The sequence below is a fragment of the Nipponia nippon genome, unplaced genomic scaffold, assembly GCF_047370975.1.
Source record: "Nipponia nippon isolate SJK-2023a ecotype South Korea unplaced genomic scaffold, ASM4737097v1 scaffold_3, whole genome shotgun sequence".
Taxonomy (NCBI): domain Eukaryota; kingdom Metazoa; phylum Chordata; class Aves; order Pelecaniformes; family Threskiornithidae; genus Nipponia; species Nipponia nippon.
The window spans coordinates 8,976,883-9,000,916 of NW_028262347.1; the positions used below are offsets into that span (position 1 = coordinate 8,976,883).

Below are 24,034 nucleotides of genomic sequence, written 5' to 3' on the forward strand. Positions count from 1 at the left end.
ACCTGTTAGTCATGCTTCCAGCACCATGCCTTGCCATGGTCCAAAAAGACCAACAAAGATCAGCAGCCCTTATTCAGCTAGGTGTAAGCAGGAAAAGTAAATGACTGTGGCCAACTTTCTAAACAATGAGGTAGCAAGAGTTTGCAAGTCTGGATTTTTATGCTTTCCTTAATGTTTTAAAGCTATTCACAAACCTGAAAAAGTAGGCTTTTGCTGTAAAGATGTGCAGTGAAGATGGCTTTCAGTTGCATGCATGCTTGCGTACACACATGTATTATCCAGCAGTTATAATAAAAATATGAAATTCCAAAATGTAATCCTGTACAAAAGTACCCATGAATCAAAATGGTTTCTGACTAACCTTATTCTGTAGTATGAGAGAATTAAAAAACTTGGAAAGACCACTTATAAAAAATTAATAAGGGATGAAAATAATCTCATGGGATTTACCATTTCATCAAGGGACAAACCTTGTAAAGGTTATTGGGAATCCATTGGTCTTGCAAATCCAGCCCTTTTGGCAGTGCTTGGCACTTAAGGCCATCTCATCTCTCTTGGTTTGAGTTTTCCAAAACAGCAAGGAGATTTTGGTTTCTGGTGTCAGAGCAAGATGCAGTCCTGACTCTGATGAGATGAGGGGCAAGTAGACCCACATGGCTGCTCTCTTGTTAAGGGACCATGAGCATTCCCGCACAGTACGGTTTGGGATGGGAGAGCCAGAGATGGCTGGGACCCCTTTACCTCCTAATCCCTGCCAATGTGATACACAGCAGGGTCCCAGGTTCCTTCCACATTCTGTCTGAAACCTGAAGTGCCAAAGATTTCTAGCCAATTTTGAAATTTAGGTCATATACTCAAAAACCTGAGGCTAGGTTAGTGTGAACTTGCTGGCAAGCTTTGCTCCGTGTCCCCCCTTTCCTCTGTTTCTTATTCTTTGCCTCTCTCTAGTTGTAGTGTGCTTTTTCAATTAGCTTTCCAGGTTCAACATGCTGTCTGTAGAGCTCCGTGAACAAGGTGCTGTGTGCTCCTATCCTTGACTAGTTAAGCTTGACAAGGAAAAAAAAAAACCTAAACATACACGTGACCTATTTTTTTTTTTTAATCCAAAAAAATCTCTGAGCAACTCACTCAGAAGAAGAGCAACAGCCTCAAATCAAAATCACAGATGTGAATCTGCTTGGGATGATGAGACTGAAGATGAGGGAAAAGAGGGAGGCAGAACAGATGAGCTGACCTTGCAATAGGGCACTGATTGCTTCCTCTGGCTGTGGCACTTACGAAGGGTATTGCTCAACACTCAGCATACAGATACAGTTTATGGCATCCCTTGTATGCATTTGCTGCAGACTTGGAGCCCTTCCTTATAATGCAGGTGATAAGAGCCATTGAGAGCTTGCTGCATTGTGGCCCAGGTCCTGTCAGCGTGTCATTTTGACAGGAATACTCCAGGGCAATCTGTTCCTGTCGCTGCTGCGAGAGTGACAGCAAGCAATGGGCTCTACTTGTTTTGTGCAGCTGGATAGAGTCAGAGCCTGCCGAAAGCTTTCTGCTGACTTCAGTGAGCTTCAGAGCAGGCTCCGAGCTCATTCCCATGAGAGGGGGATGAATTTTTCTCTTGAGACACAAATGAAGTGATGGTTCAACAGGATACACAGCCCAGCCTATAAAGGTCTTTTTGTTGCTGGTAAAAAAAAATCTTGTCTTTACCCAAATTCACCATAAACCCACATCCTTATAGAAAGGTGGCAGTTTTGTTACTTACACTGGGAGTAAGTGGTCCCGGTCCCACTGACACTGAACCTGTTGAGATGGAGTCTGTGAGTGACCACGTTCTTCTGGGGCTGGAAGAGGATGATGTGTACCTTGGGTGCGAACAAGCAACCCAGCACAACAAAGCCGCTCAGACTCACAGAGATGCACATGGTGGTGGTTTGTACCTAGGAGAGAGTGGGCGCAAAGCACTGTGTTTCAGTATGGAAAGCTCTGAAATGCAGAATATCAGAAGCGTTATCATACAATAGTAGGAACCAGAGTCCTGGCGGTTTGCACTGGTACAGGCTGGCTTGAACATCTGTCACATCTTCCACAATCCTAGGATCATAGGAGTGAGGTGCATGGTGCTGATGGTGCCCTGTGTCTCTGCATATCAGGGGGAGCTTGACTGCGTTCTCCCTCAGTTTAGTGAAGGAAGGGTAGTTCTGCTCTCTTTCTCTCATCCTCCATGCCCTTGATTCCTAAATCGATCAGGAAGTTCTCTCTAACACCTGTCATGCAACAACTGGCAAAGCTGGCTGCAATGGAAACTGGCTTGCACATACCGTGCTTTATGTGGGGTTGCGTTAGATGCTTCATGCAAAGCATCTACTTAAAAACCTGTTTAGCTTCCAGCCTCAATCCTAATCACAGAACTTGAAGAATCCCTTGCAGGAACATAAGTGTAATTTGGAGTAAACATAAGAGCTGGTGACATTTGTCAGACTGGGCCTGAAAGGAGCCCTGACTTTGAGACCTAAGTTTTTTGGGCTCGGAAATGAATTGTTTGTAAGGCTGCAGGATTTTAGAGTAGTTGCTTTAGGGCATTTGTTAGTGTAACTTTGCTGGCACTGTTTATCTTCCTTTTTGTTCAACGGTATAACTAAGTGCAGGTTTACTGCCTCATTTTCAGTTTATATTCTTTTCTTCCAAGCAGATTCCTTAATTAAGATGTTGAATTAAACTGCTTTAAACTCTGCTGCTTAATTTGAATGATTATACATCCATGGCTCATTTTTCCTTAGTTACACTCCTGCAGTCCTTGGAGATTAGCTTTCTTCCATGGGAATGCTTCTTATATCTCCTTGTCAGAAATAATTGGTGCAAAATGAAAAATAGAGTAGAGAATGGACTTTGTTGCTTTATATATATACAGAGCACTAAATGCTTTGTCAGCAGTGAGTATAATTAATGTTATCATGTAATAATCACTCTTTACCCAAGGTAGATGTGGCAAGCACCATGAAAAGGTGCTCAGCTCTCACAGAGTGAGGGAATATGGAAGACCCTACAGGGGCAACATGAGAAAGGGACGCCTTAGTGTTTCCAGCTGTACTTTCTCCTTCACTTCTCTGCATTTGGCCCACAGGGCTCTGCAGTCAGTTCTGGGTGGGTCTTGAACTTGTAAAACGGGACTGGGAATTTTCTTATAAAACAAGAATAAATGAAGGTAGTAGTTTCAAGGTAAGTTCTCTTCACTAACAAAGCCTTCCTCCTCCCCAGCCTGTTCTGCTAGGGTTTGTGCCTCCCAGAGCAGCTCAGCTGTGCTGACACAATTGTACACTCGATCAATTAAGGGGTTTGGGTTAAAAATAGCCCTGTCCCACGGAGTTCCTTTCAACCCAGGTCAGTTCAGTGGTTTGGTGTGTAAGCCAGCCTCACAGACACCAGTGTGCTTGCAGAACAGAGGCAAACCTGCTAGACCAGGCAGGAATGGCATCAGAGAAATCTATCTTATCCAGGAGATCTTTAAATTTTTGACAGTGCAGCTAACAGAGTCAGCCACCAAATGCAGCAGTTTGCAGAGCAGTTTCTGGCCTCTGCTTTGGGATCTTCTAGACCTTCTGGGAACATCTTCTGGGATTGTTGGAGGACTCTTAGGAACGCTTCAAGGAATGTCAGGGTGCCTTGCTGCTGCTAGGAGAGGATTGCTGCAGGAGGCTGTGACTTCTAGCAACCTCCATCAGCTCCTAAGGAGCTCTGTCAGCTGTCCTTGACCAGCTTGGAGCTTTTGTCTGAGCTGACTCTTGGTTAGGTAAGGTTGGGCACTCTTGTTGCAGGTGCTGGGAAGAGCACTCCATAGGTGCTGGGCAGCTAATAGGTTCAGCAGTGTGCAGAAATGTGCACAGAAGAGGGCTAGAAACTTTGCTGAAGGCTGTTTTTTTGTGCAGAGCACGGGGGATGCCACAGGGTTCAGTCCCCAGTGCCCTCAAGGGCAACTATCCCTGGCGTATCAGGATTGACTCACACTGAGCTCCTGAGGGAGGATGCAGCTCTGCAGCTTTGGGGCTGCAGGGATGCCTGAGGTCTCCAATGGGGTCTGGGGGAGTTGTTCTCCTTTTCTGCAGGAGATGTGGAGGCTTTCTGTTGCCAAGTTAGGGAGCTACAGGAGGAGGTCAGCAGACTTTGCAGCATCAGACATGATGAGAAAAAGGTGGACTGAATCTTCTCTGACACTCTGCAGGTACAAGAGCGTGGCCTGTACTAGAGAAGAACTAAGCAGCCTATGTGTGTTGAGTTGGGAAATGGAGACTCCCTTGATGATGAAGGCTGGAAGTCTGGGACTTGTGGCAGCAGGCAGATGGCTCCTGCTCTACTTACAGATCTGCAATTATAGCATAGGTCAGTACCTTGGTAGCAGGGCAAGGGGAGGGAGTTGCACTCTGTGTGAGAGTGCAGCGGGAGTGAAGGGAGCTCTGCCCAGCAATGGGTCTTGAGCCAGCTGATAAATTATGGGTCAGGATTAGTGGGCAGACCGAAGTGGACAACATTGTAGTAGGTGTCTGCTACAAAACACATAATCAGGAAGAAGTAGAAGTGGCATTTTTCAGACAACTGGAAGAAGTTTCACATTTGCAGGCCCTGGTCTTGGGACAGTTCAGCCACCCTGATACCCACTGGAAGGACAACACAGCAGGGCAGAGGCAATGCAGGAGGTTTTTGGAGCACACTGAGGTCAACTTCCTAAAACAAGTGACTGAGGAATTGATGAAGGAAGCCACTCCGCATGATCTCATACTAACAAACAAGCAAGAACTTGTCAGGAATGTGACAGACAGGGAAAGCTTTGGATGTGGTGGAATTCAGGATTCCAATAAGAGGAAGCAAGGCAAAAAGTAGGATCACCACCCTGTAGAGCAGGTTGACCTGTTCAGGCAACTTCTTGGAAGAATACCATGGGATACGGTCCTGGAGAGAAGAGGTGTCCAGGAGGCCTGGCTGTTTTTCAAGAATCACCTCATCCAAGCTTAAGAATGGCCCATCCCAATGGGCAGGAAATCAAGTAAATGTGGCAGGAGGCTTGCATGGATGAGCAATGACTGCCAATAGCCAGTATGGATTTACACAGGGGAAATTATGCTTAACCAACCTGATAGACTTCTACAGTGAAATGACTGGCTTGGTGGAAGATGAGAGAGTAGTTGATATTATTTATTTTCTCTTTAGTAAGGCTTTTACCACTGTCTCCTATAACATCGTAATTGACAAGCTGATGAAGTACAGGCTAGATAAGTGGACAGTGAGGTGGACTGAAAACTGGCTGAACTGCTGGGTTCAAAGGATTGAGATCAGTGGCACAAAGTCCAGCCAGCGGCCAGTCACTAGATGTTCCACGGGTTGATATTAGGACCAATGTAGCTTAACACCTTCATTAACAACCTGGATGCTGGGACTGAGTGAACCCTCAATAAGTTTCAAATGATACAGAACTGGGAGGAATCGTTGATACACTAGATAGCTGTGCTGCCATCCAGAGGTACCTCGACAAGCTGGAGAAATGGGGTGACAAGAACCTCATGAAGTTCAACAAAGGTAAAAGCAGAGTCCTGCACCTTGGGAGGAACAACCCCAGGCACCAGTACATGCTGGAGGCCACTCAGCTGGAAAGCAGCTTTGCAGAGAACATCCTGAAGGTCCTGGTGGGTCAAGAAGTAGATCATGAGCCAGAAATGTGCCCTTGCAGCAAAGAAGGTCAATGGCCTCCTGGGCTGCATTATGCAGAGCATTGCCAGCAGATCAAGGGCAGTGATCCTTCCCCGCTGCTCAGCCCTGGTGAGATACATGTGGGGTGCTGTGCCCAGCTCTGGGCTCACCAGTACAAGAGAGACAAGAACATACTGGAGGAAGTGCAGCAAAGGGCCATGGAGATGATTAAGGGACTGGAACAACTGTCGTATGAGGAGAGGCTGAGAGAGCCGAGACTGTTCAGCCTGGAGAAGAGAAGGCTCAGGAGGATCTTATCAGTGCGTATAAGTACCTCATGGGGGGAAAAAAGAAAAAGGAGCCAGACTCTTTCAAGTGGTGCCCAGTGACAGGACAAGAGGTCATGGGCACCAACCAAAATACAGGACCATAAACCCTCCTTGCAGCAGAGGCGGCCTTAACTAAATAGCAGGGTTATTTGGTGGGTGAATCTGTAAGACATACAGTAATATGCCACCCCACCATATCTAACATGTTGTCTGGCACCTGTCATATAGGATTCATACAGGGATATTTCTGTTTCAGTATTGGTAGGGATGTATACTATGCTGAAGTACTGTTTTTTGTTTCTTTTACTACAGTGAGGTCAACACCAAATCTCTGGATAAATTTCCAGGAGCTCTCCTTTTTTTTTTCAGAAGGGTGAGTCCTAAATGATGATTGTGCTTAATGATAAAATTTCAAGCCAGTCAACATTCATTTTTTTCATTGCTACTATTATGTTTCTAAGGCAGTTTATTGGTGATGCCACTGGTATTGGTCTACATTAGGACGGCACAGGTTGATTCGGAGTCAACATGCATGGAAATTAAATATGGGCTTTTCAAATGAACCCCAGAAGTGTAGACATCTAGGACAGGATTTTCAAAAACGCTCCTGACATGTCATGAAAGTGTCAAAAAAGGTGTTAAAAACATTTTCTGTCAATTCGGTAGGACTTGAGTTGGCTTATTTGGAACCTTGTATTTAAATTAAATGCCTATGGGTGGTTTTGAAAATCCCACTCAGGAGATAAGGCTGAAAAATGCTGCTTGAGCAATCAAGTCATGCTCCTCTTGGCCATTAGTGTCTGTGCTGCCCACTCATGTGACTGTCTGCATTGATATTACCCTCCTTCTGTGTCTATCTTCCTGATTACTTTGGGTGTCCAGAGCTGCTCCCCAGTGCCTTCCTTAAACTTTTCCTTCATTAGCTTCAATCCATTACTCGTCATTCTAACTTCTCCTGAGACTGAATAATGCCTTTCTCTCTTTTTCTTGCCTTGAAATTATTTATAGTCATACATACTACTGGTCATAATACTACCCTAAGTTAGTCTGCTACCTTTCTTCTGGGCAGAAAGTTGAATTAATTCACTGCAAACTGCTGTAAGGGTCAAATCCAGCAGTCACTTCTCACATCATAATAACTGTGAGATTTCCAGTGGAACAGATCTGAATCTTTTTCTGAGACAATTTCCTTCTGTCCAAAAATATGATTTTATTGAACTTGAAGCTTTGCAACGCTATGTGACAATTTAAACAATTTAATGTTTTTTAAGTTTGTTGGTGAAGGCTGACCAATATTTTCTGCTTGGTGAGGTATGTGTTTTATCCCCTACAAAGTGGAGAAAGAATAAAAAGTTCTATATTCAAGCATAACGTTTGTTGTTTGTTTTTTTTTTTAACAACCCTGTTTCATAGGAAATTTTGAAATTCTTTCCTTATCTTTTTTATTTGGAAGAAAATACCATGTTTGAATCACAGATTCTTTTGCAGAAGGAGACTAGTTAGTTCCATTTTTAATTTAAGGCCCACCTCCACCAATTAACTCATTATGACTCATTTTAGCTCATGTTCTTCTAGCTTTTTCCATTAGGAGTATGACTTCCCAGACTGATGTACCAGTATGAATACTTAATCCATACGCTATGCCTCTATCACAAACTGATAGTACTAATCCCTTCCACCTCTAACTGTACATGCTCAGTTTGAAATGAGATCATCTTTCCTAGAAATAAGCTAAAATTTGGTAATATGCTTAAGTGGACATTAACATTGAAACAGAGCTTATTTGCAAGGGATCCAGAGGACATAACAAGTGAAAGGAGCTTTTAGTGAATGACAACAGGGTCCTTTAAAGTGATGTATATGATTTATGGAAAGAGATATCCAAAGACTTACTCTGTAGTCACTGGATGTCACATAAAATATGGGGAGAAAGGCCAGCCAAATGATGCACGTTGTGTACATTGTGAAACCGATAAACTTGGCTTCGTTGAAGTTCTCTGGACATTTCCTTGTTTTGAAGGCATATACAGTGCATAAGACTACGAGGATTACATCATATGTTAAGGAGATTAACATACTGGAATCTTTGACATTGCATTTCAATATGACAGTCTCTCTCTTCTCAGGAAGAGTGTACCGCCTGGTGCCAGGGGCCTCCAAGATAAGCCACACGGACACCACCACAATCTGTACCAAAATGAGACTCAGGCAGATGAAGACCTGAGAGCTGGGGCTGATGAACTTAGGCCTTTGAGCACCGTTCTTTACACCATCAAATATTCTGGCTATGCAGTTTGTTTTTGTCAGAAGGGCAGAGTAGCAGACAGCAAAGGAGCTTCCTAGCCCCAAACGACGCAGGGTGCAGATAGCTGGAGAAGGCTTGGCTATGAAGAAGAAAGTCATGCTGTAAGACAGGAAGACCCCAAAGAGCAATATGTAGCACAGTTCACGGCCAGAGGCTTTGACCAGGGGGGTATTGTTGTGCTTGATGAACACTGCAATGACCATAAAAGTACAAACAAAGCCCAGGCATGCAATGGTAACAGGACCTATTGCCCAAGCATCTTCCCACTTGATGTAGTCTTCTGGCAGGTCATAACAGCCAGTCAAGTCAGCCGTGGGCCATTTTCCAGGCCCACAGTCTGCACAGGTAAATTCATCAGCCAGGTACTCATAGGTTTCACAGGGAATACAAATCCAACAGCAGACATCTCCTGGTTGCATATTCTTCATCTCGTTAGGAGCACAGGGGTCACTGCACTGGGAGATCGGGACAGAGCTCCTGGACCAGTGGATAGAGTCTACCTCAAGTGACAAGGTTTCTGCCCAGTGACCAACCTTCACATAGGAGTATCTGCCTCCAGTGTACTGGAAATTGAACACGTTGTATCGTCCTATTCCATCTCCATAGGCATCAAATTTGACCATACTGTCTGCAGCATTTGGAGGGTTGAATGGAGCTGTGAAAAAAAGGAAATCAAGAATGTTATTATCAATACAGCAGATGACTTTTTTCATCCTTTTGGCAAGCACAGACACCTGACAGCTTACAGAAACCAATTCAAATGCGAACAGATAAGTCAAGAGGTCTGTATCTGTCTCATTTTTGAAATGTTTTTGCCTTGTTTGAACTTGGAAGAAGAAAAGAACTTAGATACTAGAACTCTATTTCACTTTACTGCATGAGAAATATTTGTGAATGTGGAGAGTTACATTAGATTACCAATGTCCTTACTTTTTTTGCCCTGGATACAGATGAATTCTCCAATTATTTCCCCCAGTATGCACAACTGTTACCTTTCACATTTTCTCTTGAAAGAAAGAGGTCTGCTTCTAACTGAGACTTAGCATTATTTGGTGAAGTTTGGCTGTCACGATATAAAGAAATTTAAATGGTCAGATCAATAAACATTAGTTTTGAGGCCAACAGTCTGGAATGCAGTTGAATAAAGGATTCATTTTGAGGATGATGAAGAAATAACTATGAAGTCCTCAACAGTTTCTTACTATGTCTCTTTCTCTTCTCCCTGTGTTGTAGGAAGTTTTGAATCCCTTCCATTTTGCTTCAATTTTACCAGTTTCTGATATTTCTTGTCTGGTCTGAGGTTCCCAGCATGTGCTGCTTTGGTTCTGTATCTTGTTTGGGGAATAGATGAAAAAAACACAAACTGGATCTGTGACCTTCTGTGAAATCAATATTGTAACGCTTCCAACTGGTAAGCTCTGGAGAGTTTTTGTTTTTTCCTTCAGCTGAGGCTCATGCAGGGAATGAAGAAATATTAAAAATGTAGGAGGAAATTGCATTTACCATGTGATTTATCGGTTGTTTGCTATAGCATCAAAGGTGAACAGCTTTATAGGCAGGAAGCAAAAGGGATTTTTTTTGCCATTGATGAGCAATAAAGGTGATTTCATTCCCCAGTGTCTTTGGTTACAGAAGTGGTTCCACTGTCATTGCTGGAATCAATCTTTTTCCCTGCATCTGTGCCCATGCTGTGCAATGAGCAATATCATATAAGGATGTAATATCTTCCTCCACTTCAACCTCCAGATCCTTTGGAGTTCTTGCAGTAGATTTATTTAACTTCTATAAAGCATTGAGGCTAAATTCTCTCACCTTTATTCCTGCAGAGCGTTACCTTATTTTGCAGTACTCCCACTAAGGTCAGTAAAAGGGACAGTGGTTTTTGGCACAGAAGCCCTGATCGGAGGGTTGGTTCATAACCTGCACTTCCCCAGGCGCTGGACTTGGAATGCGTTTCTTTCCTAACTTTCTTCTTATCTTAGGGCAAGGTTGGAAGATAATTTACGCTCAGCTATAGTCTCTTCTGTGTATGAGCCAAGACTTTGCTTGTTCTTATCCCTGCCCTCTCCTACATTTTACCACCTCCCCTGTGTCAATGACAGTGGTGGACAGCCTTGGTTGGCAGGATTACAGACTAGGTCTGGGTAACCCAGGAATGTGTAAGAGGATCATTTTCTCTTTTTCTTCACTGTTGGCATTTAATTGTACTTCTGTCTAGCCCAGCAAGACCTCTGAGTGCACAAAAATTAAAGGGTCCCCCAAATGGCCAGTCCTCCTGGAAATACCATGCTCTAAATTAAACAGGTAGCTAAATTCAAAATATAGGTCAACAAGAATATTAAGCAGCTTCTCTTCTCTCCTTCCTCCTCCTCACGCACAGGCATGCAAGCTCTCTCATCCAGGAGCAGCATTAAAATGAAATCATAATGCAGCACTTAACAGCTCTTCAATAATGTGTTGTCATTGCCAGTGTCTTATTTCATTATTCGTAACACTTATATAGATTGTAGAAGCTGTTAACACAGCAGCCCAGTTTTAAGAGACAATTTATTCACTTCAGTGTTATACAGGCCAGCTCCTGCGGTGTGCTAAGAGCCTGTGACTTCTACTGGGACCAGTGGAGCCACAGGTAACCAAGACAAACTGCAAACTGGTTGCATGGCTTAGCTTCAATCAATTGTATAACTTCAAGTGCACGAGTACCCCAGTGCAAGTGAGGGTCAGAAATATCAGCACTTTTCAGGAGAGAGTTCCCCCTGTGTAACATGTTTAACAACTTCTTAGTTCTGATTGATAGAATATTTATCATTTAAATAGAGCAAAGTATTTGCCTTGGGCTTTGCAGGTAGGTCCAGAAGGCAAAGCAGGTAATCTCACGTATAATGAGCTTGAAGCTCATGTATATGTTGCCTTCCATGGGGCTGTTCCCACGCTACAAATATGAAGAAAAGGTTTTTATAGGACAATATGTTTCAAGTTAACCACAGCTTGTAGCTTGAAACATTCATTTTTAGTGGCTGCTGATAGAGGAAAATAAATCACGCTCCTTCAGATGGGGAGGATGAAATCATTTAACCAAACAATGATGTATTAAATTATAGTATGGTGAGCCAAAGCCTACAAATGAGCCCACTGGGTGGCAGCAATTAATATACTCACTGATTACATATAAAATCACTAAGGCGCTTTAACTGATATTTATCAACATATTCTAGATCCTGTAGAACCATTTCCAAAAGGTCATGTTTTCAGAAAACATGATCTAATAATAATCATAAAAATAAGATGCTTATAGGCAAGAATGTAATATCATCAGAAAGCAGGACTTTATGTTCTAGAGTAAAAAGAATAATTTTTGGGTATTGATAGATGATTTTCCCATAGATGATGTCAGGCCATGTCATAAGCCACTCTGAGAATTTTTTTGTAGTTAAATTTCAGTTTTGAGAGTAAACCTACAATCTTTATAACAGGTTTTTCTGGCAGGTCTTTTTCAGAGTTATAACTAAGCTGTTTTGGATTTGTCCCTTGGGAGACGAGAGGCAAGACTCTGGGCCTACCCTGCTGTTAGCTAAGAGGCTATCTGGATGACCATACAAAGTTTGTCTCTTTTGAACAGTATCTTTGAATCTTCTCTTCCCCTTGCACTTCATGAAATGAATTATCCTTATGCAAAGCAGTTATCCAAGAGAAATTCTATAAAATAAGTTATAAACGAAAAGAAAAGATAATTAAAAGTGACTTAAAGATAAACCAGTAATGCTTTGTGCTCCAGCTTGCAGCAGTTCAGCAATGAAGATGCAACAGCAGTGACATTTATGACAACAGGAGAAACACTCAGGTACGCGGAGCACAGAAGACAGAAACCTATGGAGCCACGATGCAGGCAGCCTGCCTCTATCAGCTCACTGAAGGAAGCCTATCAAAGGAGAAGGATGCCATTGTGTAAGTGGAGAACAAACTCCTTCAGCTTCAGATAAAAGAGGAAAGACTGTGTAGTTTTACAACTGTTTTAGTAGCAGATATGGGTAAGAACATAAAATAACATCATAGCTTTTATATAGTGAATTATGTAATTTTGTTTCCATCTTCTTACAGTGGGATCTTTTCCAAAAACCATGTATCTGGCCAGTACGTGCTTATGTGCTGTTAGAAGTAGGTGAGTTGCTTTCATTTGGAAATCTTTATTATTTTTGGTGTCAGTGGTGTACAGCTCTTGGTGACACGAAAGAATTCAGAAAAAAAGTTCTGAAGGGAGGGATTTATTTTCTTATTGATCACAAACATTATTTTAAGAGGTGGTATGGGAAATCTTTTTTTGAAATGCTTCTGATTCCACACATTGGCTCAGTTGGGTGAAAGTGCTCCAGGATTTTCTAACCAAGGATGAGTAGATGAAGAAAACAAAGCAGTTTTAATCCTAATTAGGCACAGGGAAACTTTTAAGAGACAGGGCAGCTTAGGAAAAGATAAGCATCATCTTAACTGGCTTGGAATCAGACTGAGTTTTGTTTGCCAGCAATATCTTTGGGCCAGGAAGGATATTTTGCATATAGAGTCTTGCATGTGTCTGGCACAGATCTGAGCGTATGGATGTTGTCTTATAGAAAATATCATCTGCAACACTTCCTGGTAGGAATGATGACAGGTATGCCTACATCTGAGAACATCCTTCATATCCAATAAAACACACATCTGTTCTTTGCTTGCAGAGTGTATTCTTTCAAAACAAGGTACAGATCAGAGGCACAACTCACTTGCTAGGAGGCAATTCATTAATAACAAGGCTTGATGAAAGCTCTGCAGTTTTTCAGCTCGGCAGTTTGCAAAGCTGTGGGATTTCATGCGGTTCAGAAAGAAATGTAAAAAGGTCTATTGTGTGCACCAAAAGCACCTTCTTCAACAGCTTGTTGGCCCCAAAGACTTTCAGCCAATAGACTATAAGGAGATCATGATTAAAAAGAAATGCAAATATAAAGAGGGAACAGGCTTGATTTTCTGAAAAGTTGAGTAAAACCTCTTTAGTCTCACTAGATGGTGCTGCAAAAACTCTGAACTTCTGATTTAAGACTGAAAAACAAGGCATTTGTTTATGTAATGGAAAAATATACTTTTTTAATGCCCCCGACTCCTTCCTGTTACATATTCTGGGCAGTGCCTTATTAAAGCACTGTAAGGAAGAGCCTTAATAATAATATAACAACAGGATATGGTGTGTTTGTCCAACGGGCTCATCTGCGTGTGTGTTGCCTTATCTTGAAAAGTATCACAAAGGACCCTGAGAATGCATATATCTTTCATTTTCTTTTATTTTTAGCCACATATGGTTTGTTGAGGTCAAAGTGACTTATTTCTGCTTGGCTGAACATTCAGACTAAGTAATGGAGACCTAATGCACTGACTCTCATTTGTATCTCAGCATAACACAGCTACCTTCACACCTGATTCCAGAAGGGACATTGAAAATCGGCAATTTAAAAGTTAGTATAGGGAATGCTCAAAGTGAAGTGTAACTAAATTGTACCTCTCCACAATTAATAAATAATGAATGGGCTTAAAATATCAGTTTTCACAGAGACAAGTAGGCGCTTTTAACCTCTGCACCATTTCTGGATGTGTTTGGGTCACACGCAGTACTGCTTCTTCTCATTCAAGAAATGAATGAGATGATTGATTAGTCTTCTACAAATGTAATTTTCCTGTCTATGTCTACAGATTTTCCATTCAGCTCTATGGTTTCTCTCTCAGGTTAGAAACTTGCTTGTTGTAGGGCATTTTAACACGTCCTAGACCCCCATGGCATATGCAGTAGTCAGAGACAGGAATGTTTCCCCAGGCCTATTTGCAAAGATGCATGACATGGGTATCTGCATATGACTTAGTTATCCCAAGCTTCTGTCCTACAAAAGAGAATGGTTATTTCTAGGGTTCACCTTAGAGTAGGTATCTAGGATAGCTCAGCTGAACTGTACCTGTTTTTTTCTGCTGACCATAATGAGAGTGACTAGCTAAAATATATCTCCAATATATGTATCTGAAGTTAGGCGAGATGAATATCACCAATATTTGGAACAGAAAGGCTCACAGCTGGAGTGATAGCAAGTTGTACAAGCTCTCTGCAATGTACCTGCGAAGGGAAGTCTCTTGCAAGCTGTCTGCACAGGCTGCTGTGACTGCTGCAGAGGCTATCAGAGAGAACAGTCCAGGAGAAAAGTAACACGTGGATACAGGCAAAATAAACAAAGAAGAGTCCAAAGGATTAGAGGGATTAATTCAGCTTGTCATTCGCCTCAGACTGGCTGAACACAGAGCTCCCTAGGTACCTTTCCTGTGAAACGCTTGCCTTGAGCATAATGTTTTACATTTTCAGGTGTGTGTTGTCCTCTTGCTTGTGTGGCCCTTGGGCATATGCGTGGTCTTTAGGACTCAGGGAGAATGAACTAGAAGCTAAGGTACAACCCTTCATCAATGAAATTATGAAATCACTCTTATTTTTAAAGAAAATTTAAGGAATGAAAAAGGGGATTTCTGATTCCTTAAAGGTTTCGGAGTTTGAGACATGGAAGGCAGAAAGCGGCTAAATGTTTTACAGCCATTATATTTCTCCTTAAAAATACAAAATGTATTCCCTGAAATTAAGAAAATTTCTTGAAGTTTCTTGATTAAAGTTGCATTAGCCTAAATTTAAAACAAATCAAGCATTTATGGAAAAGCATCCAAGGCATTTTCCTTTTTTTTAATGTCTGCTAGGCTGATAATTGATATGAATGATTTGTGAGATTCCAACATAGCAATGCCTTTTGATTTGTACCACTCTTTTAATTTAAGATTATCCACTTTAGGAAATTGCTGGCAAAGGGCCAAAATGCATGCAAGGTAATTTATACTAGCAATCAACTTGCAATTACAAAGGAAATTAAACCATGACTTTAAACTGCCTAACTCCTCCCACAGGCCAACTAGTTATTTTATAAACAGAAGCAAGGGGAACCCAATCCCATTATGAAGAATTATGGTCACTGTTAGGGTGACAACACAAAAGCTCGGGAGCTAGAACTATAAGTTCTGGGCGGGCCTTTGGTATCTCTTCAAATGTTCTGCTCTGAGAAAAAGATAAGTTCGCTGGTGAGCTATCTGCCAGTTGCTGAAGATTAAAATTGCTTTCAGAGGTTGAGATTTTGGTTGGCACTTTCTGCCAGTCACAGGGTTATAAGTTCCCTGTGTCCGATTTGGACTTCTGAGTGAGGGACATTCTCATTTAATTTCAGAGCTGGGAACTGGTTCTGTGCCTTACCCCTCTCTTCTCAATACATCTAGGGTGAAGTTGCGGGTTGAAGTTGTGTTTTAATTTTGCTAAAATTCACTTTTGAACTAAGTGAGGGACTCAGTTATGTCACAGGGGCATGAATCTCTCTCTTTTTGGAGGCACCATTCCATGATGTGCTAATTCCACCCTCAGATTGCATATAGTAGCTAATGGCTAAGGAAGTGTTGAATACCTAATAATATTTTTTTGTCCTTCTTTGTCAGCCTGAAGGAAATATGAATAGATTCAGTTATTAAGATATTAAAGGAAGTTGGTTAAAACATTCTTTCCTCTGTGGGAACTTGAGGATTAGAGAGGTGTTTCCAGACAGTGCTCTGAATAATTTAGTTAGATAGTTTGCCCTTAGAGATCAGAACCAAATGAACCATGAAATAGACCCTCTGGCTGTTATTTCCTAATTGACTTGATATGAAGACACTCCCAAATCAGGTGGGCTGACATAGATTTAATTACTTATAATGCAATACTATTATTTAGTAGTAGTAATATTGTAGCTGTGATGGTCTAAGATTCAGGAAATTTCAAGCCCAGAAGAAAGACAGTATTTTTTATTAGACTAGTCTATAGATGGAAGAAGTCACAAGCTTTCAGGCACAAGGTCACTTAATTAGGTCATCAGAAAAATTGCTCAATAAATTTGATCTTCAGTTATTTTGAAGGAACAGCTCTGCTTGGAGTTCTGTATATCAGGTTTTTATTTCCTCCTGGAAACACAATTTCACTGTACAAACAGTCTCATTACTATCCATTTGCAGAGTGATTGCTGAGAGCTTTTTGTTCGCTTCTTTAAAAAGTATATAGTTTAGAAACACAAGGTCTGATAAAGATGCAAGACAAGATACGGCAAAGAGATGTTACGCCAGAAGCTTCTCTGTTTTTTCCAGATATGTGGGCAGTCTAATAAATGTATTGCCTCTTCCTACAAATCTTATGACTCTATGCTATTATTTTTGTTAAGAAGCTACTGAAAACTCTCAGCAAATTGCTAATAATGAGGTAATTTGCAAAATGAAATTGTATTTCCAGTAGGAAAATAAAACCATAAGTAGTTAATTCTAAGGAGAGCATCTTTTTGAAATAACTGAAGCTCAAATTTATTGAACATTTTGTGGAAAAAAAGAGTTGTAGGATGCTTCAGAGCTGGAATAAAGAAACAATGCTACGATGAAACACTCAGAGGAACCTTTATGCTCAGACATATTAAGCAGCTCAGTTATAGTATTTGGCACATCTGACATAATGTTGGTGGAAGACAAAGAAGACTTGGAGTTCAGCTGGAAATGTAAATGTTTCACGCATCTTATGGTGTAAGATTCTGGAGCGGACCAGTTTTCGTTGTGAATATAATATGTGCATGAAAAAAGTGGCCTATATTTCTTTAACCTAAACTTAATTAGAATGTCTATATTGGGAGTGTAGTTTTCTTACAGAGCTACTAAAGTCAGTGGAGAGAAATAGACACCTCCAAAGGTGGGCTCTGGCTAAATGGAGTTGCCATCAGGAAGGTGGGTAACTTCCTCCATCGATAGTTCTCCGGTTATTAGACTACAAAGTGAGTTGTGTCAAAAAAGATAAGAAAGCTGTCTGGCAGGAATTTTGGCCACTGATGAAGAAACCCTCAAACTAATGCTTTCAGCAAAGCCCACTGCACACATTAGAATCATAGAATCATTAAGGTTGGAAAAGACCCTTAAGATCATCAAGTCCAACCATTAACCTATCACTGCCAAGTCCACCACTAAACCATGTCCTCGAGCATCACGTCTACCCTTCTATTAAATGTGACTCATCTCCCTTTGTAAAGGTTTCAGTCTGAAGTTTCTTTTTACTCATTTTCATACAATAGCACAATGGCTAGAAATGCACATCTACTAAAATGACAGGTTAAGTCAGTATTCAATAAAGTATATCTCATGAATGACCAAATGCGGAGTCAGCTAATTGAGAGGTGAAAGTGGGCTACTAAAAACAATGAATTTCAGTAAAAGATAGTGAGATAAAGGATAAGAACTCCTGGCTTTTAAGGTTATTCATGCATATCACACACCAGCTGCAAAGGTAGCACATCACCTCACCCAACATCATCAGTGTTCATTGGCGTGCACTATCCTACAACATGCAAGCTGCATGTCCTATTAATACTTGCAAATTCTTCTGCTCTCAGGAAGAAAAGGTAAAACTGAGAGCACGGAATAATTTTTGCTAATGTTTTGCTCCACTGAATCAGTTCAGCAACAGCAACAACAATCACTGGACCTCAAGGGAAAATGTAAAAAGAAAATGTTGATTTATTTGCCTGTTTAATGGTGGAAGCAGAGACACATTGATAGGCTTAGACTGATAAAGCATTTCAGAGATCTAGAAAGGACATTAACAGCACTGCCTCAAACCTTCATCTGACTTGAGGTATTTTCTTCTCTAAAGGGCCTTTAAAGATGGGCTTTTTATTCTTTCAGTTACTGGACAATTAGCTAGCCATTAACTATTTATTCAAATAGATGTACAAATGCAATAGAGGAAGTTTAACAAACTTTTTCAGCACATTTTTGTCAGTTCCCAATAGCAGCTTCATGCAGTGTCTTATTTTCCACTGTTTGGTGAAGATCTGTCCTGGCACAGCAGGCCAATCTCTGCTACCGAGCTGGCACCAAGATCTTGGAGCAGTGATCAGCTGCTCCATCCATCAGGGCCCTAGATAAATAACGTGGAAAAACTCTACGTTTGGATAAACTATAGGTAAAAATTATTTATAGGGACACATGATGTATAGCTATTTATGTCAAAGGAAAAGACTTGGAAGGGACCTCAAGAGCACAGCCTTCTGCTGTTATGGGTAACTATGTCATTGCTGCTTAGACCAGAAGAGTCCCATACATTTCTGCATATGATCAAACATTTTATAGTGTTTTGTAGCAAATTTAAAACCTACTGTAAAAGATAAAGAGCCACAGAGAAAGTGCTCCCACAGGAAGAGAGCAGGAGAGTTCTGTAGCAGAAGCACAGGAAGATGCCTCAGGCTCCAGAGCTACACACAAACAGTCAGCTACTGATCACTAAAGAAATTCAACCTTGGCAACAAAGGTTGTTTTTAGGGCATAATCAATAGAAAGAAGAACATGTATACAGCATATGCAAAACATCTTGTGTATGGTGAAAAGACAGAGATAACAAGAAGCTACAAGGACAGTAACGGCCTTTGCAAGAAAAGGAACAAAGGGAAAACTGAGAGAAGAATCACTCTGGGACTCTCCCCTGGTTGTGGATGCTGCAACTCGTCAGTGCTGCTACCTAAACACCGGGAGGTTCTCCCTCCTCTTTGGTACAAAGAGATCACTGCCTTTTGATTTGCTGTTCACTTTTTTCCAATTCAAACTCAACGATCATACATCAAGTATTATCTTTTACTGTAGAATTGGGTTAAGTAAATTTGAATTTTAAAGAATAGTAAGTGGGTGCTCTTGTGACAGTGTGTGTGCGCATGTGTGTGTGTGCATGCCTGTGTACGTGTTTTCTGATCCAAACCTCCCATATGACGGTGTGGTTGATACTGAGTCACAGAGTGAAAGTGATGTGAGATGCAGCTGTTACAAATCACAGTCCACCCTGAAAGTCCATATGCGCTCAGCTACAGAGTTACACAGGATTTCTGGGGTACATACATTCTGTGTGAGGTCCTTGTTCAAGGCTGTGCTTTGCTCAGCTTTCTCACAGTAATAGTTTCCCTGTTTCCACTGAGCATGGTGCAATTCATTCCCTGGCTAAAACTACGGTGTTTTCTTAGCTGAGCCTTTGAGCCTTGTATTTCAGATGCAGAAGTGGTAAATATTTCATATGAACAAAGGAATTGCTGCATTAGCTTATTGTGTTGTCCATCAAATTGTCTGGAATCTATGTATAGCAGCAAATAGAAAAATGTATTGCATGAAACCTGTACTGAAGGGAGGAACAATTGCACATACACTTTTAGAAAGTGAATATCTCTCAGCCTTCAGAAGTACTCTTGAATTTCTTCTGTAGGAAAAGTGCTAGATATTTTGTGCCTTTAGTCTAGAAGAGATGAAATGATTCATATATTGGCAAGTAGAAAGATGGGCTTGTAACAAGAAAAGCAAACCTGTAGGAGATGAAAAGTGGATGCAAGACTGAGGGGGCAGGGACCTTCAGACTGTGAGGTACATTAACCTGTGCTTTCCATTTACTGGGTGTTTGCAACCACCGTTCACGTCACCACCGCTTTTGGTTCTGCACTGTTCTTCCTATACGCTAAGGATACAGTCAGTTTTGGTGTGGACACCCTACAAGCCAGCTTAATGATCTTGGCAATTATTTTATGATTTACGTGCTTTAAGTTTAATGTCTTACTCTTGGAGATATTGCAATTTCTGGCTTAGTGTTGAACCCCTTTGCGTCCCAATAGTGAGTAGGTGAGTTGATGTTTATTTATTGCTCCATGGCTGGAGCGAGGGGTGAGAAAGCAAATCAAAGGGCTCCTCCTGAGCCATGCTACAGCTAGGATTTTGCAGACATTTTTGTTAGAAGTTTTGTGATACCCTTCTCCATGAATATGTGTGTTGTTCCCCCTGCCTTGAAGAATTTTAGTATTCTTTGTATTCACTTGTTATGTTCTCAGACAAAATACACTTTCATGGCAGGAAGAAGGAAACAAAAGGAAATGACTCACCCAGATAACAGTAATGAAACATCTTTTTACATTATATTCTGTATCTGCTAACAAAATAGCCATAAATATTGCAGTGATGCCAAAGAAGACGTTCTCTGAGATGCTTTTAGAGGTGTTTAGAAAAGTGGCTCTAACAGATGAGGAAATGAAAAAAAGTCACCTTTTAACACATTTGTCTGCCAGGTCCATCTAGCTTGCAGTTGATGGGAATTGTGTAGAAGGTCAGTTTGTGAAGAGTACTCATACGTAAAAGGAGTTTCTGCTCCATGAAAGTGCAGAGCTGATTGCTTTTTGAATTCTCTTTTAGAAGGCAGGTGTGATCTACTGGCCGGAGTAATTTTTTTAATAAAAATACTCACTAACACTTGCATGAACAAGAAAGGTAAATTTGTGGTAGGAAATCCTTTCAGTCATTCCGCTGAAACTTTTGCCCAAAGTACTCCTTTTGATTCCTGAGACCATTTACACAAAGGGAAAGGCAATGAATATTTGGGAAAAATGTGTGTTAGTGCAAAAATTTACACAAGGGATGTTTTAAGGTTAGGTTGAGTTCATTTCTCTCTTTTAGACAGAAACATGACTATCACTAAGCTGCTTTTTTTCTTCACTGGGAGTCAGAAATGGGCAAGACAAGCTTGAAGGGGATAGTTCAGGCTTTGCAGAAAGCTGAAACAGATTCACATGCTCATCTGGGCAACAGTTTAACAAGTACAAGTACAGCAGTCAGCTTGTCACAGGTTTGCCTGGAAATATGCTACGTGGAAATGATGTAGGATTCAGACCAAGATCCATGTCTAGATTGCAGCACCAGGCTGGGCTGAATGTTAGTGTCACGTTAAAGCAGCTATACTGGTTTGGTACCAGTGCCCATTTAGTCAATGTTAGCCCGGAATATCTTCCCACTGTGCTCTACCGGGTGAAGCAAATGTGTCTTCCCAGAATGCGGTGATATTAAGGTTATTTCAGGAGAAAAGATACTTTTCTACAGATTATGCTTTCAGTTCTGCCTTCCTAGTATAATTATTAGCTGCTAACAAAAATAGAGGTTGGGTAAAAATAACATAACATTTAGTTATCTTTGGGATTAGACATCTGGGTTTGTGACTTTCTGTAGTTTTCTTCATCACCTTTTGAAAAAACCAATTTTCTTGAGGAGTCACTGGAAGTCCAGGACACACCTGGATTACTCAAAAGAGTAATTTATTTTCCCAATGTGTCACACTGTCCCAATGTGTCCCTATGCAATCTCCTTCTCATGTCCTTGTCCTCATCCTCATTAACACTGCTGTGATCATGTTCTGAGCACAGCCTCTGCCTTTTTCAGCCCCTAAAATAGCACCTCAGCATGCAAGTGAGACTAACTGAAATTAGTTCTGGAAGTGTTAAAGTGCTCTTCCATAGCAGGTAATAGAGAAGAATCTGGTCCTCCCATTGGCTTTTCAGAGCCAAATTAGATGCTAAAATGTAAGGCGTAGGAATCCTGAACCAAACTCTTTTCTCACATGATATCTTGTCCTTCCAGGTCACAAGGAGAAAGAAGTATACCTGACAACTTTTCATTTATGTGTAGATGTCTCTCACAGGTAAATCTGCATGAAGAATAAGAATATGATCGCATGGCATGTCCTGAGTTGTCCCCCTATTGTAAAGATCAGTGGCATCGGAAAAGTGAGTGTGCACAGTTGGGGGATGAAAAGGCTGTATGACTCTTCCTATTCCTCCAAATACTTTGACTGTGCAGACCCTTGGTGTTTGGAATTAACATGACATTTGCCAGTGAAACAAAAGGTGAAATAATAACTGTTATAAAACAAGAGGCAGGCGAACACAGAAGTCTGTGATTTAGAGAAATTAGGTTACCAAGCCTTCTGTCTCTCAGATATGTGATCTGAAAGAAAATCATTGCTCAGTTTTTCAGTCATGTGTCTCTCCATAACCACAGGGTGTCTAATCTCATCCTCGTTTACACACCATCATGGGCACTGCGCAGTCTAGAGATTTATAAGATGCCTAAAGGATACATTATTAATATGACAAAAACAGCTGACTATAAGTTACATACAAAGCATAGACTATATAACTTTACGTTCAGTTTTTCATAGCTCAGCTGAAGTGGTGGGTTGTATAAATATTCAAGTAGAGGAAACTGAGATGGAGAGCTATTTGCTATTTTAGGGATGTCAAAGCACCTTCATGTAAATATGCTGCTACAACAAGTTTGGGGCCATTGCTGGCCTGTGGTTTCTGAAGACTTTCCAGGAATGGCACCCAGCAGGGTAAAGTCCAAAGGCAACATACTTCCAGCATTTTCCTGAGGACAGTGAAGAAAAGTTGTTGCTACTCTGTGTCCTGCTAATGTTGCGTTTCCCGTCTTTTTGTCTATGGGAGCTCAGTGCCCAGGTCGGGCAGAAGAGTGGTGGCAGCACACAGTGGTGGCAGTGGTGGCAGCAGGCAGAAGTACCTTGCTCCCGAGTTAGATGGGAAGCCATGGTCCAGCACACCTTGGCCTCTGCTGCTGGAGCTTATCTTAAGATGTAAGAACACACTTCAACCTCTGCTCCTGCTCACTCAGGTTAATTACTGTTAATTAGTACCAAATGAAAGCATGAAAAGGTAGCATTTTATGACGGTCTCTGGCTAGATAACAGAAGCCATTAACAGTAGGTCACTGACCTGCCATCATGGCAAGAGAAGTTTTAATGAAAATTTTATTTGGAAGTTGTGACCCAGAGATGACAATATCTGTGTCCTGCTGCCAGCCCAAATATCTGGTTTACATGGTGCAGTGTGTGACACACAACACATTCAGAGTGCAGATCTGATTGTTTGCCAGCATGATACCTCAAACTGCACTAGAGGATGAAAAGGTTCTATAGTATTTTAATTTCAGCCAGTTTACATCTATAAAGCCCTGAGCAACTTGGTCTGATTGCACAGCTGACCCTGCTTTCAGCAGAAGTTTGGACTACAGACCTCCTAAGGGCCCTTCCGACCTGATTTACTCTTTAGCTTTATGATTCTAAATATTATGAATCTATATTATACACAATTAAATATATATGTATGAAAAGATGCATATATATAAACAAAGTACATAAATATATGAATATATACACATATTAAAAGCTTCAGGAAGGGTTAAGCTGAGATTTCTGCCCAGGAACCTTTTGGAGGGGTAAATTTGCCCAAAGGAGAGGAACTGCAGATCCCCATCAGAAGCTAGGTCTGCAAAGAGGCAGCTGAAGGAAGGAGAAAGTAGAGGAAGGTCATCAGGAAAACCAGGCTGTCAAAATCTCGCTACAGCACTGCATGTGTATATACAAATGTAACCCTAATATAAAGAGAAATATGGGAAAATACTGTGCAGGTTCAACTGTTCCTCTGCTCTGAAATAACAAGTCTCAAGTGTGCTTTCAGAGACTGTCCCTTAGCTGCTTTCAAGGTTTTAAATGCTATGACACTTTTGTGGTCCAGGGAGAAGGTAGTAATTTTTCCTATAACTCCTAGACATCTTTTTCATGTATATTTTTAATTAATATCTTGGGGAATTCACTCTACATTTTCTTTGGTTTTATTGGCCACAAATCCATAATGAATTACACTTTTTAAACTTTTATGATTAACAAGGTATTAGATGCCTTCTGCCCATGAAAGTTTTAGCTTCAGCTGAAAGTGGAGTTCTGGTTTATTTTACAAATAAGCATCACAAGGAAGGC

The 24,034-nt window shown here is 41.1% G+C and overlaps 1 protein-coding gene across 2 annotated transcripts in view; it reads right to left on the reverse strand.

Moving 5' to 3' along the window:
* The window catches only part of GRM3 (glutamate metabotropic receptor 3), a 108,931-nt gene that overhangs the window by 4,390 nt on the left and 80,507 nt on the right, over positions 1-24,034 (reverse strand). For both annotated transcript variants that reach the window (XM_087766370.1, XM_087766371.1), the window contains exons 4-5: positions 7,899-8,965; positions 1,763-1,937 (exon numbers count right to left, since the gene is read on the reverse strand). In XM_087766370.1, coding sequence (XP_087622496.1) covers positions 1,763-1,937; positions 7,899-8,965 — 1,242 coding nt within the window. The remainder of the gene's footprint in view (positions 1-1,762; positions 1,938-7,898; positions 8,966-24,034) is intronic.